The 13,843-nt window shown below is 44.5% G+C and overlaps 1 protein-coding gene across 1 annotated transcript in view; it reads right to left on the minus strand.

The window, feature by feature from the left end:
* Positions 1 to 13,843, minus strand: part of PSD4 (pleckstrin and Sec7 domain containing 4) — a 119,557-nt gene that overhangs the window by 22,164 nt on the left and 83,550 nt on the right. The window contains exons 6-9 of the mRNA XM_082256765.1: positions 9,077 to 9,157; positions 6,576 to 6,688; positions 6,434 to 6,492; positions 3,106 to 3,195 (exon numbers count right to left, since the gene is read on the minus strand). Of these exons, the coding sequence (XP_082112891.1) occupies positions 3,106 to 3,195; positions 6,434 to 6,492; positions 6,576 to 6,688; positions 9,077 to 9,157 (343 nt within the window). The remainder of the gene's footprint in view (positions 1 to 3,105; positions 3,196 to 6,433; positions 6,493 to 6,575; positions 6,689 to 9,076; positions 9,158 to 13,843) is intronic.

Consider the following 13,843-nt stretch of genomic DNA (forward strand, 5'->3'; position numbering starts at 1 on the left):
ATGTATCCATGTAGCCACTGCATTCCACTGACATCAATAAGACTACCTGTATGGGGATGCAAGGAACACTGGTGCATCCCCATGCAGGCAAACGCGCCCCTCGCAAGTGTGTACTCTGTAGTACGCCTGTGTGAATAAGGCCTTAAAGTAAATCAGTAGCCAGGCTAGCAACATTAAAGTATTTTAATACTAATATTATAATCTTTACAAAAAAATATTTGCAGAAAATTTGCTTTAAAACACGCTTCACTGACCTCTGTAGCTGCAAGTTCTGTGGAGTACTTCTTTCTCAAACTGAAAAGAAAGTCCATTGCTGAACAGCTTGCAGCACCTGCTGTTTGACATGCTGCCAGGCGAAGCAAGCAGGGCTGGATTTAGCCTGTCTGATGTGGGTGTGCAGTAAAAAATGTCAGGAGGGCAGAGGATGCGAGGTCAACAGTGCAGTGTATGAGTCAGTAGGGCAGTGTACAAGGGGTCAAGCAGGGCAGAGGATAAGGTCGGCAGTTTGTATGACAGTGTACAGAGGCCATTCGTTTGAAGGGCTATGCTCACTGGGTTACCAGGGCAGTGAATAGGGGTTAGCAGGACAGCAGACAAAGGTCAGCAGGGCAGTGTACAGGGGGTCAGCAGGGCAGTGTACAGGGGGTCAGCAGGGCAGTGTACAGGGGGTTAGCAGGGCAGCAAATAGGGGTCAGTAGGGCAGTGTACAGGGGGTCAGCAGGGCAGCAGACACCCCAAATCTTACAGCCGGGAAGTACAGGAGTAGTGAGGAGGTTTAGGTTGAACTGTGCTCTCTCTCTCCTGTCATAACAGCAATCCTTCATACAGCAGATGACAATGGATCGCTCTAACATCGGACTATACACTGCATAATTACCCACCCCATCTCCTCCAAGGACTGCTGTTCTCCAGGGAGATGGAAATGTGGGTAGGGGACAAGTAATCATACAGTGCATAGTCAGATGTTAGAGCAATCCAGTGTCATCTGCTGTATGAAGGATCGCTGTTGTGACAGGAGAGAGAGAGAGCATAGCCCAGCCTGAACCGCTGCCACTTTTCCTGTCCGGAGTTCACTGTTTACCTTAGTTCACTGTGCTGGCTGCTCTCCCTGTCCCTTCCCCGAGTGTGGGTATAGGGAAAGGAGCTCAGCAGGCATCAGCTCAATGTCCCAAGGGGGGCTGGCCTGGGGGAACCAGATTGAAATCTGGGGGGGGGGTGCAGCCCCACCCCTGCACCCCCTAGATCTGGCCATGAAAGGGAGATGAGCTGCAATTTCAAAGCCTCTGTTGTAAACCTAATGAGAATTATTTTAATAGTGCCTATAGCTACAAAGGTCAGTCAAATTTGTTTCAATGCTCTTTTACTGAGTGTTAAGAGTATGTAAATATGAATGTCTATTGCCTGTCTACAGGTTCAAATTAACTACTCCCAGCCCAAGCCCATTCTGGCACTCCTCTCTTACATGTAAAAATCATAATTTTTTTGCTGGAAAATTACTCAGAACCCCTAAACATTAAAAATCTATTTTTTTTTTAGCAGAAACGCTAAAACCACTTTCATGAATTCCAAAACACATATTTAACACTTAAGTTAAATATTTTTGTACAATGTGAAAGATGATGTTACGCTGAGTAAATAGATACCCAACATGTCATGTTTTAAAATTGCGCACACTGGAGGAATGGCGCCAAACTTCGGTACTTAAAAATCTCCATAGTCTACACTTTTTACAGGTTATCAGTTTAGAGTTACAGAGGGGGTCTTGCACTAGAATTATTGCTCCCGCTCTAACGTTCGCTACGATATCTCATTGTGGTTTGAACGCCGTTTACAAATGTGGGTGCGACCTACGTATGCGTTCGCATCTGCATGCGAGCACGATGAGATGGGGGGTGCTTGAATTTTTTTTTTTTAATTGTTTATTTGATTTTTATTTTTATATTTGTACACTTTTCCTTTAAATTTTTTTATTTTGATCACTTTTTTTCCTATTACAAGGAATGTGAATATCCCTTGTAATAGGTATAGGACATTACAGGTCCTCTTTTAGAGAGATATGGGATATACAAGTCTCGACATCTCTCCTCCATGCTGGAAAGCCTGAGATAAAAAACAAAAGAAAAAAAAAAACAATCTCAGGCTTTCCAAAAAAAAAAAAACAAATAAAAAAACATCAGTGTTTACATCTGCTAGCACCGGAAGTGACATCATGATGCCTGCGGCCTCTGAGGGTAATAGAGATGGCCGGGGACCATCTGGTCCACGGTCAGCTCTATGGTAAACGGCCACCGCTGGCTGATTCATTCTGCATGCATTATTACGATATCTCCAATTCAACCTAAGGATGTCATATGACATCCACCTAAGGTTAAGTGGTTAATGTGAGTCTGTGTTCCATAGTGCACTTGAGTAGTGGATAATATGACCTAAGGTTCTATCCAGAAGCACTATAAAAATTTGCTTAAAGCGGAACTCCACCCAAAAGGGGAAGTTCCCCAATCCTCTTGCACAGTTGCTACTTTTGAGGAGCAGTATCCGATTTTGACAGGCACCTGCTTCCCAGTTCTGTTCCGAGCACCGCGGTGCTCGGCAACAGAAGTTCTCCTTCCTATCTTCCCCTGTAGTCCTCTGGGACACTAACGGGTCCCAGAAGACTGCATCCACCATTCACAATGCGCAGTGACTTGGGCATGAGCAGTGGGCAACCAGCTGTGAAGCCCGCAAGCTGTAACAGCCGGGTGCCCATAGTGAAGATGCCAGAAGATGAAGACAGCTGGGCTGAGTGCATCGCTGGACCATGGGACAGGCGAGTGGCTGTTTTTTAAAAAGTCAGCAGCTACACTTTTTGTAGCTGCTGACTTTTTTGTTTTAGACAGGTGGCTGGAACTCCGCTTTAAGATGGATAAAGGTAAAATAAGTAAGGCTGAAGTGTTGCCTGTATGGCATTAAGAGTTCACTGATTGATTTTACTAAATGCATAGATGAGTTCACCAAATTTCACACACTTTGGAAAACAGATTCATAAATAACATTCTTTATTCAAAGAGTTACTATGCTGCCTTCTACTTTTATCTCATTAAGGGAAAGTCATAAACAGACACACACCTTCAGGAGCTCCCGTGGAAAATTGCCACCATCATTCATGCCTTCGAGGTTAATGATGAATTCCTGTGCTGTCATGCTCTTTCCAATGTTCTGTAAAGAATAGGTGCAGTGCATATTATCAATCCAGAGTACCAGGAAAAACTGGCCTACCCAGTGTATTTCTGTGTCACAAATGGTGTTATGAAGGCTCCCCTGCAGAGTGAGACTGTTTCCACTTATGTATCAGCTCATTAACTGCCAATGAAAGTGCTGTCATGAATGCTGAATGCTTAACTGTACCCATAACAAGTTAACTAAAAAATAATGTTTTTTAGCAAGAAACAAACATTCCACATTAATAGATAAGCCGCGAAAATGAGTATGTGCTGTAAATTGCCTTCAGCATTGTTTCAGTTTCTTCTTACAGGAGGCTGCCATTTTGCTGAAGCCCACTGCCCCTGAGTAGCTGTAAATCTTTAGGCTGACGGAAGATTAACCTCTACATTTTAGTCACAGTGCCGAAAAATAAAGCGCAATTGAGCATGTGCAAAGCAGAGTGAGAGAGTGTATTACTGTATTTTAAACAGTATAGGCACTTATTTTTAATGTTTTATATACAGTGCTGTGAAAACGAATGTGCCCCCTCCCGGATATTTTATTTTTTTTCTGTGTATTCAGATCATCAAACACATTTTATTAATTACACAAAGACAACCTGAGTAAATACAAAATGCAGTTTTTAAATGATAATTTCATTTGTTAAGGAGAAAAGCTGTACAAACCTGCCTGGCCCTATGTGAAAAAGTAATTGCCCAACCCCCCCCCCCCCTTTGCTAAATCATGAATTAATGGTGATTAACCAAGTTTTTTGGAAAACTGAGTTAAATTTCACTTGCCACACCCAGGCCTGATTACTACCAGACCTGTTGAATCAAGAAATCCCTTAAATAGAGGCAGTCTGGCAGTGAAGAACGCTAAAAGGTCTAAAAAGTAAAACATCACGCCCCGATCTAAAGGAATTCAAGAACAGATGAGAAGTAATTGACATGTATCAGTCTGAAAAGCGTTACAAAGCCATTTATAAGACTTTGGGACTCCAGCGCACCACGATGAGAGCCAATTTTCCACAAATGGAGAAAACTTGAAACAGTGGTGAACATTCCCAGGAGTGGCTGGCCTAACAAAATTACTCCAAGAGCACGACGACGACTCATCCAGGAGGTCATAAAATAACCCTGGACATCTAAAGAACTGCAGGCCTCACTTGTTCATGATTCAACAATGGAAAGACACTGGGCAAAAATGGCATCCATGGGAGAGTTCCAAGGCGAAAGCCCATGCTGACCAAAAAGGACACAAAGGCTCATCTCACATTTACCAAAAAAAAATCCTAATTATCCCCAAGACTTTTGGGCAAATATTCTGTGGACTGATGAGACAAACATGGAACTTTTTAGAAGGTGTGCGTCCCGTTACATCTGGTGTAAAACAAACACAGCTTTGCAGCTTCAGGACCTGGACGACTTTCCATAACTGATGGAACCATGAATTCTGCGCTCTACCAGAAAATCCTGAAGGATAATATCCGGCCATTAATTTGTGACCTCAAGCTGAAGTGCACTTGGGTTATGCAGCAGGACAATGATCCGAAACACACCAGCAAGTCCACCTCTAAATGGCTCAAAAAAAAAAAAAAACCACACAATTAAGGTTTTGGAGTGGTCTAGTCAAAGTTCAGACCTAAATCCGATCGAGATGCTGTGGCATGACCTTAAACAGGCCGTTCATGCTGGAAAACCCTCCAATGTGGCTGAATTAAAGCAATTCTGCAAAGAAGAGTGGTCCTAAACTTCCTTCACAGAGATGTGAAAGACTCAATGCCAGTTATCGCAAACACTTGATTGCAGGTGTTGCCGTCAAGGGTGGCACAAGCAGTTATTAGGTTTAGGGGCCAATTACTTCTTTACATAGGGGCAGGCAGGTTTGGACAGCTTTTTCCCCTAATAAATGAAATCATCATTTAAAAACTGCATTTTGTATTTACTCGGGTTATCTTTGTGCATTATTAAAATTTCTTTGATGATCTGAACCAGTTAAGTGTTACAAATATGCAAAAAATCAGGAAGGGGGCAAATACTCTTTCACAGCACTGTAGCTAAACCTGCAAAAGGGGCTGGTATGACGTGATTTAGCAGGATTTTGTAATCAGTGTTAGGTTAAAAAACGAGGGGTTTTATGTCCAAAACTTTCTCTGTGTGGATGTGACAAACATCCGCCAAATCTGGGCAAAAACTGACAAGCTTCCTCTACGATGTGTGGCTCCTATATCGTCCGTGCCATAATATGTTTTTGTTTCCGGATTGGGGTATTTCCAGAAAAAACAAAAACAAAAACAAAAAAAACATTATCGCCACTAGGTGTCCGATATAGGAGCTACATACATATATTAGAGACAGTACGGCATTTTCATCCTGATTGAGTGGATGTTTGTCATACATTATATACACAGACCCTTAAAGTACTGCTGATGCTTACTATAGCCTACTAGCAGCTTGTTATTCCCATTAAACTCTGTCTTTAACATCTCCTAATTAGAGCTGAAGGCTGCTATAAAGGCTTTAAAAAAATTGTAAAGTCCCGTAGTTTTTCACCTTAATGCATTCTATGCAATGAATTAGAGTGAAACAGATTCAGTTGGTTTGTTTTCTTGTGATTAGTCCAAGCTCATCACATGGTACAAATGCGCTGTGATTGGCCCTGTCTTTACCATGTGATCACACTGACCAATCACAGCTGGCAACACAATTGTGCACAATGAATGGCATGAAAGGAAGCCATCCATTGTTTACAACTGTCATGTAACCCTGCTGTGATTGGTCACAGTGAGCCAGTACACCGATCAGTCATCGGCTGTGTCTGGTGGACAGAGCCGGTGACAGATCGCACTGCTGCATGGCCCCGTGGCTGCGTGTGTGGGTCCTTCAGAGAGGACATCATTTGACATCCACTCAGAAGGACAAATGTCCCACCCAACCATCAATCTGCTATAGGCAGGGTGGGAAGGTGTTACGAATGTGTGACATGGAGTGAACTGGTGTATTACCTGGTATTATTATTATACAGAATTTATAGAGCGCCAACAGTTTGCGCAGCGCTTTAAGTAACCGGTAGGGTTACTTTGCTAATACAATATATTTTTCTAGTATTTGGCAGGAATAGCTACAATTATTTGACAAGGCCAAAGCAAACGTAATGAGTGCCAGTTAAATGGTTGCGCCAAAAAAAAAAGTATGTAAATCAAGTTCAGCTTAATATAAGTTCTTAAAAATAATAATAAAGTAAACCTTACCTGTCCGTGCAGGTCTGAATTAAGCAGCATGAGGGCGCACGTAAGAGTGTGAACAGAATCTGAAAGAGAACAGAAGCTCTTCAATCTCTAATGATTTCAACATTCAGCCGACACACTAAATTGGGACAGATCTGTCTCTCACCAGCAGAGCTGTAATCGTTGGGGTTGCAACTATGGAAGCGTTTGGAGAAATGGTACAGCACTCGCTCTCGTTCCTGAGTCTCCCCAGTCAATACCAGCTCTTGCATAAGAGATCTGAAATGTTACAAAGAGCAATCAAAACCAAGAAGCCCTATAGAAAGTTTGGAGACCCCTGATATAAGACATAAGTCTTTGTGCTACCACTGAATGCTGAATGCTCCCTTCTCTTTCCACAAGGATTTGTTATTCTTTCTAGAATCTAAAACCTCTTTAAAGCAGTGCTCCACCCAAAAAGGGAAGCTCCACTTGTTTGTCCCCCCCCCTCTGTTGCCACATTTGGGATCTTTCGGGGGGGGGGGTACCTGGTTTTGACAGGTACCCGCTCCCACTTCGAGCTGACTTTGGCGCAGCAAACTCAGCCGGAGGTTTGGCCCCCCTCCTGTTTCCCCTGCCACTGGGCCATTCATGCGCAGAAGGGAACTGGCTGTGAATTTTGGCTTCACTGCTGAGATGGCGGTGGCAGTACCCGAGAGCCGACTGAAAAATTGGCTCAGGTGAAGACACCGCTGGATTCGTGGACAGGTAAGTGTCCTAATATTAAAAGTCAGCAGAGTCAGTATTTGCAGCTGCTCACTTTTACATTTTTCTGAAGGAGCCTGGAGCTCAGCTTTAAGGAAAATAAGGCATAGTACTAGAGCACTGCAATGCTATAGTACCAACCAGCAGTATTTCAGATTATGTCGAATTAATTACACAAATGCATTCATTCATTTATAAACATGCAAATGAAAATGCTGTATATGGTTTACTTCTATAAATTGTACAAGAAAATCAGTTATTTAAAACATAAGGAACTATTTTTAACCACTTGCCTACCGGGCACTTTCACCCCCTTCCTATCCAGGCCAATTTTCAGCATTCAGTGCTCTCACGCTTTGAATGACAATTGCGCGGTCATGCTACACTGTACCCATATGAAATTTTTATCATTTTTTCCACACAAATAGAGCTTTCTTTTGGCGGTATTTAATTTATTACAAAAAAAAAAAAAAAGACAGAAAATCAAAAAAAAAAAAAGTTTTTCTTATTTTCTGCGAGTAAATTTTGAAAATAAATAATTTTTTCTCCTTCACTGATGTGCGCTGATGAGGCGGCACTGATAGGCTGCACTGATGGGCACCGATGAGGTGGCACTTATGGGCACTGATGAGGTACTAATATGCCGCACTGATGAGCACCGATAGGCGGCACTGATGAGCACCGATAGGCGGCACTGATGAGCACCGATAGGCGGCACTGATGAGCACTGATAGGTGGCACTGATGAGCACTGATAGGTGGCACTGCTGGGCACTGAGAGGTGGCACTGAGAGGCGGCACTGACGGGCGGCACTGATGAGCACTGATGGCCAGCATCATCAGTGCCCACACTCAGTGCCCATAGTGCTGCCAGTCAGTGCTCATCAGTGCCTAGATGAGCAGGCACTGATGGGCACTGACTGGCAGCACTATGGGCACTGATTGTGGGCACTGATGGGGGCACTGTGGGAACTTTGTGTATTTTATTTACCTTGTGTAATCAGGGCACTGGTGATCAGTGCCCTGATTACATTCCTCTGTGTCCCCGAACGGCTGATCGACTCTGCTCCTTCCTCACACTGCAGTCTCTGTGTGAGGAAGGAGCGCTGGCGATGAGAGATGATCTCATATGTTTACATATGAGATCATCTCTCATTGCATGGGCCGATCACGTGGTAAATGGCCGCTGTGATTGGCCATTTACCACGATCTGTGATTGGCTGTGTCCAAGGGACACGGCCGACACAGATTTTCCCCCGTGCACGCTCGCGGGAGCGCGCGGGGAGCCTGTCTCTGGGAGGCCGTTTAAAGACGGCCTCACGGATATTCGAGTCCGCGCTGCAGCCGTACTTCGGCTATAGCGCGGATTGGAAGAAGTTAAAAATATGACTATACAAGATGCATAAAGGGGTATAGTGACTACATGCGAAACCACTTGGTATACAATACTTTAAAAAAAAAAAGAAGTACATGCTTTAAGGAGACAAAGTCACTTTTTGCCATGAAAAGCAAAGTGACCCGTCTGCACATGACCCAAACTTTTACCCAGCTCTGCACCCTCACTGCCTCCCTGCTGCAGCATCCTCACCTATCCAAGCTCCAGTCTCAACTGATGTTGGAACTTAGAAAGGGAGGAGACAACATCATGGTACCCCCCATGACAGTGTTTGTCCCCGAGCACGTCACATGCTCCCTTTTACAAAGTAGCCCCCTATCCATTAGCAAGGGCTAGGCAAGTGGCAAGGGAGCATGGCTGGGTAATTATACATGTTTTGGGGTGAGGAGCAATTTTCAGACACAGTTACTTATATGTCTTCAGGAAAGTTGAGAAAATTGGCCTGACCCATCCAAACCACAACAGTTTTTAAGTACTCCACCATCCCTTTCTATTGGATTTTATGCTATGCTTCATTACATCACGTACCTGAGAGCTTCATCCAGGGTCTTCCCTTTAAAGTCAAAGAGAGAAAGGTACTCCTCAGCCACCATGGCACTAAAATCATTGCTACAAAAGATGTCAAGCAAAATAAATAATGAATATAAAAAAAACAATAGGCGCATTCAAGACCAAAACAGCCAAAATAGCTTCTTACACAACACATGGCAATCGACAGCAACTAAATGCAGATATATAGAATATCTGGAACTCATTCTTAAAAGAGAAGTATGGGTTATGTTTTTTTTCCAAAATCACACTTACCTAGGTGAATGCAGCATTGATCGAGAACCAATCGATCAAACACCTCTGTTTTGCCCCCCCCCCCCCCCGAAAGGGGTGGGAGTGACCAGCTCAGGCTCTCAGTGGCTCGATGAGAGGCTGAGCCAGGTGCCGGTCCAGGCCAACTTCATTGTCGCAACATTGCCCCTGCCTTGATCGGCACTGAGACGTCAGCCGACAGTGGGCTTCAACTCGCTGTCTGCTGAAAACAGATCACAGGAGTACAGAATGAACTGCACTCCTGTGATCCACAAGAGAAGTATAGCTAAACAAGCTTTGGCTGTAATTCTCCTTTAAAACCAACTAAAACTAAAAATAATAGTGTGTGGAATTGACATGTAAATGATACCTTGTCAGGCTACAATGTTGCCTGCCATAATACTAAGGTCAGCAGCCTCACTGTTCTGTACTTATTGGGAGGAGGTCCGAGATGTGCTCTCCCAGAATACAGATCTGCTCCTGAAATTAAGGTGCTGATTTTGAAAGGCATAAAGGTTGAGTATAAACGGCTGGGTATTTCCATTTGTATGATGGGCAGGAAGATCCCTTCTTGGTGTCTAGTGAATCACTGCAACACTGATATTATTATTATTATATGGGATTTATATAGAGCTAACAGTTTACACAGCGCTTTACAACTTGAGGGTAGACAGTACAAATACACTTAAAGAGGTTGTAAACCCATAAAAAATTTTTTTTTTTTCAACCTGAAAGAGAAACACATATTGAGCTAGTATGTATCGCATACTAGCTCATTATGAAATACTTACCTTAGAACGAGCCCCCGCCGTGCCGCCCACTTACCTGTATGATGGGCGGCATGTCCAGTCGCCCGTCTTCCAGGATCGCGGCATCCGACCATCTGATTGGCCGGAGTCGCGGTGACGTCACTCCCGCGCACGCGCGCGGGAGCCAACGGTCACTGCACGGGCCTCTGAAGGAACGGCACCAGTGGCCGTTCCTTTAGAGCGCATGCGTGGGAGTGACGTCACCGCTGCTCCGGCCAATCAGAGTGCATGCGCCAGTGACGTCACTGGCTGCATGTAAGGTAAATATCTCCTAAACGGTACATGTTTAGGAGATATTTACAGTACCTATAGGTAAGCCTGATCATAGGCTTACCTATAGGCAAATGTTGCAGAGGAGGGTTTACTTCCTCTTTAATACAGTAGGAATCAGAGGGCCCTGCTCGTTAGAGCTAACAATCTAAGAGGGTGGGTATATCTGCAATGGCTCTCATCAAATTCTATAAACAAGAGTGAATGATCAAGTCAACTTGGATATAAGTTCTAGCATTTTCCTCTGCGATAACAATAACCTCAAAATCCTAGTGGAGCTCATTGTCATCTCATAGAAGTCCAGAAAATGCAGATGGATGAAAAACCACGCTTGCCATGAACAGCTTTACTAGCTGTTAGCAGGTAGTTTCTGGCCTCCCATACACAAATTCAAACCATTAATGGGCAGGCTGAGTATACCAAGTTGATCCATGTTTTAACTTGGTACAACCAGCCTGCAGGATTCGCTAACAGGTAGCGCATACCGTTTAGCCATTACTAATAATCACCGTCCTTCTCCATCCCCCCCCTTGCCAGGAGAAGACAATGGCCCGGCAGGGGGAATTCCCCTGTCAGCACTGTCTATGTTGATGGGATAATCGAGCAAATTGCTTTCCTGCAACCAAATTTGCTCTGTGTGTGGCCGGCCTTAGGTTTCCATCTTTGTATGCTGTAAGAAAAACCACAGGCATGGCTTTAACCACATTTTCACAGAAACCTAATGTATGTCATTTGTAAAATATATTGTGGCTTTGTATTATGTCCCTTCTAATTCAAAGGAAGTAAAGAATTAAGAGAAATATTATACTAATGAAATTGTGCAGAGCTTAACACAGGCAGCTGTTTAGGAGCTATCAGTACTTTGTGTAGATGGTGTATACATTCAGCATCCACAATTTAAATGGCGTTCCATAGGTGACAGAAGTCAGCACACCCAATGTCCAAAATTGCTCTTTAGTTACAACTTCAGTATACAGATGATAGACAAAACATTTTGTGTTTAACAACTTAAGGACCGGAAGGTTTTACCCTCTTAGTTACCAGGCCATTTTTTGCAAAATACGGCACTTGTTACTTTAACTGACAATTGCCCGGTCATGCGACGCTGTACTAGGGCTGGGCGATTTTGCCTAAAAAAAAAATCTTCGATTTTTAAAGAAAAATTTGAGTTTCAATTCCAATTTTCGATTTTTTTTCCAATGCACTTAAAAAATGACTTCAGACATCAGATATAGTGTCAAAAGTGCAACTTTATTGCTATTTTAACTCCTCAAGAGTTAAAATGCGTAGAATCCCAAAACAATAGACTACTAGACATTATACAATAAAAGAAGACGCGGGGGCGTCGCGCTGAGCGGGGAGGGAGGAGACCACCCGAAACCAATGCTAAGGAAAAAGAGGAGGGACCTTGCCTGTCACATGGCCCCATAGAACACAGTTGAAAATGAGGCATATATGCTTTGCATTTTTTTAAATAGGTTTGTAGCGCTACCCCCTTGAGGGCTACTAGTTTTAAAAAAAGGTTCACCTTGTGTCTGCAGCCAGGCGGGTGGCATTCCAGCCCTGCAGCCAAGCAACCAGCATTTGTAACAGTCAACAGCAGTCAGAAAACAGTCAATGTAATTGTTGTTTTTATTTTTATTGGGGGATTTAAACTTTGATGGGATATGGGAAACGTCCAGGTTGCCAATAATCCATTAACTTTATACATTGAGGACCCTGTCTCTTTAGGTAATCCTTAGACTACCCAAGAGAAACCTCTCTTATGTGGCGCTGTCTCTTTAACAGTAAGTCGTCACATACACTGCATCAACTGTATTTCCACTCCTCTTCTCACCCCACAGTCTCTAAATACAGAATCTCACAGTCCTCCTAAAGCAAGGGGTGTAATCCCTCCCGGGATCTCTGGAAACTAGCTGGGCCCTGTGCCTGGCTGCTTCTTTCCCTTTGTCCGCCTATAGAGCTTTAAACTTACAGATGCCCCACTACCTCTGATCCTTGTTTCTAAGGGGAATGGTTGCTCACAGTACAGCTCACTGGGGTGCTTGCGCTTCACTAGCTTTAGGAATGCCAGCAACCAGTACTGACTGTGGCGAAGGAACACACACCTCAACCACACAGCCAGCCAGAGGCAGCACCCCCCTCCACCTGGGGGCCCCCTCCTGGCTCAGCACTCCATCTTTCCACATGACTCCCCAGCAAATGGCAGCCCCAGCAGTATTTCTGTTGTAAACAATATATATACAGCGGCGCCACCTACTAGCCACCGAACTCCCCACCGTCGCGCCTGGATGCGACGTCAGCTGCGGGGCGGGCGGTGCGTATGTACAGGCCGGGGCTGCGGCGCGCTGTGATAGGTACAGACAGTCTCCCCGGCCTGGATGTGATGTCAGCTGCGGGGCGGGCGGTGCGTCTGTACAGGCCGGGGCTGCGGCGCGCTGTGATCACAAAAAACTTGAGTTTAACAAAAAAAAACGTTTCAAACCAAAAAATCGATAAATCGATTAAATCGATTTATCGCCCAGCCCTACGCTGTACCTAAATAAAATTGATGTCTTTTTTCCCACAAATAGACAAGGTTTAGGAGTGTGTCTATGGGAATGTTTGACCATTCTTCCAGAAGCACATTTGTGAGGTCAGGCACTGATGGTGGACGAGAAGGCCTGGCTCGCAGTCTGCACCATAATTCATCCCAAAGGTGTTCTATCGGGTTGAGGTTAGGACTCTGTGCAGGCCAGTCAAGTTCCTCCACCCCAAACTCGCTCATCCATGTCTTAATGGACCTTGCATTGTGCACTGGTCTAAATTCATTTGGTGGAGGGGGATCATGGTGTGGGGTTGTTTTTCAGGGGTTGGGTTTGGCCCCTTAGTTCCAGTGAAGGGAACTCTTAGGGCGTCAGCATACCAAGACATTTTGGACAATTTCATGCTCCCAACTTCGTGGGAACAGTTTGGGGATTGCCCCTTCTGTTCCAATACGACTGCACACCAATGCACAAAGCAAGGTCCATAAAGACATGGGTGAGTGAGTTTTGGGTAGAGGAACTTGACTGGTCTGCACAGAATCCTGCCCTCAACCCGATAGAACACCTTTGGGATGAATCAGAGTGGAGACTGCTAGTATTAACCACTTGAGGTCTGTCCCACGCAGATATACTGCAGCAGGATGGCCCTCCTGCGTAAAACGACATACCTGTACGTTGGCTCGTGCTTTGCAGGGATGATAAACAAAGATTGTCCCCTCTGTACAGAGCTCTGTGTTGATTGTCAGCCTAAAGCAGAAGCAGGCAGCGACATACAGGTACGTTTCTTTGCCTGTACAGGCCACCGGTCCGGAGTACATTGTGGGTAGGCAGTCCGCAATTGGTTAAACTCCAAGAGAGGAGAAACTTCCCATATGGATGACAGTCTGCCA

The sequence above is a fragment of the Pelophylax lessonae genome (assembly GCF_965119305.1).
Source record: "Pelophylax lessonae genome assembly, chromosome: 4".
NCBI classification, from domain to species: Eukaryota; Metazoa; Chordata; class Amphibia; order Anura; family Ranidae; genus Pelophylax; species Pelophylax lessonae.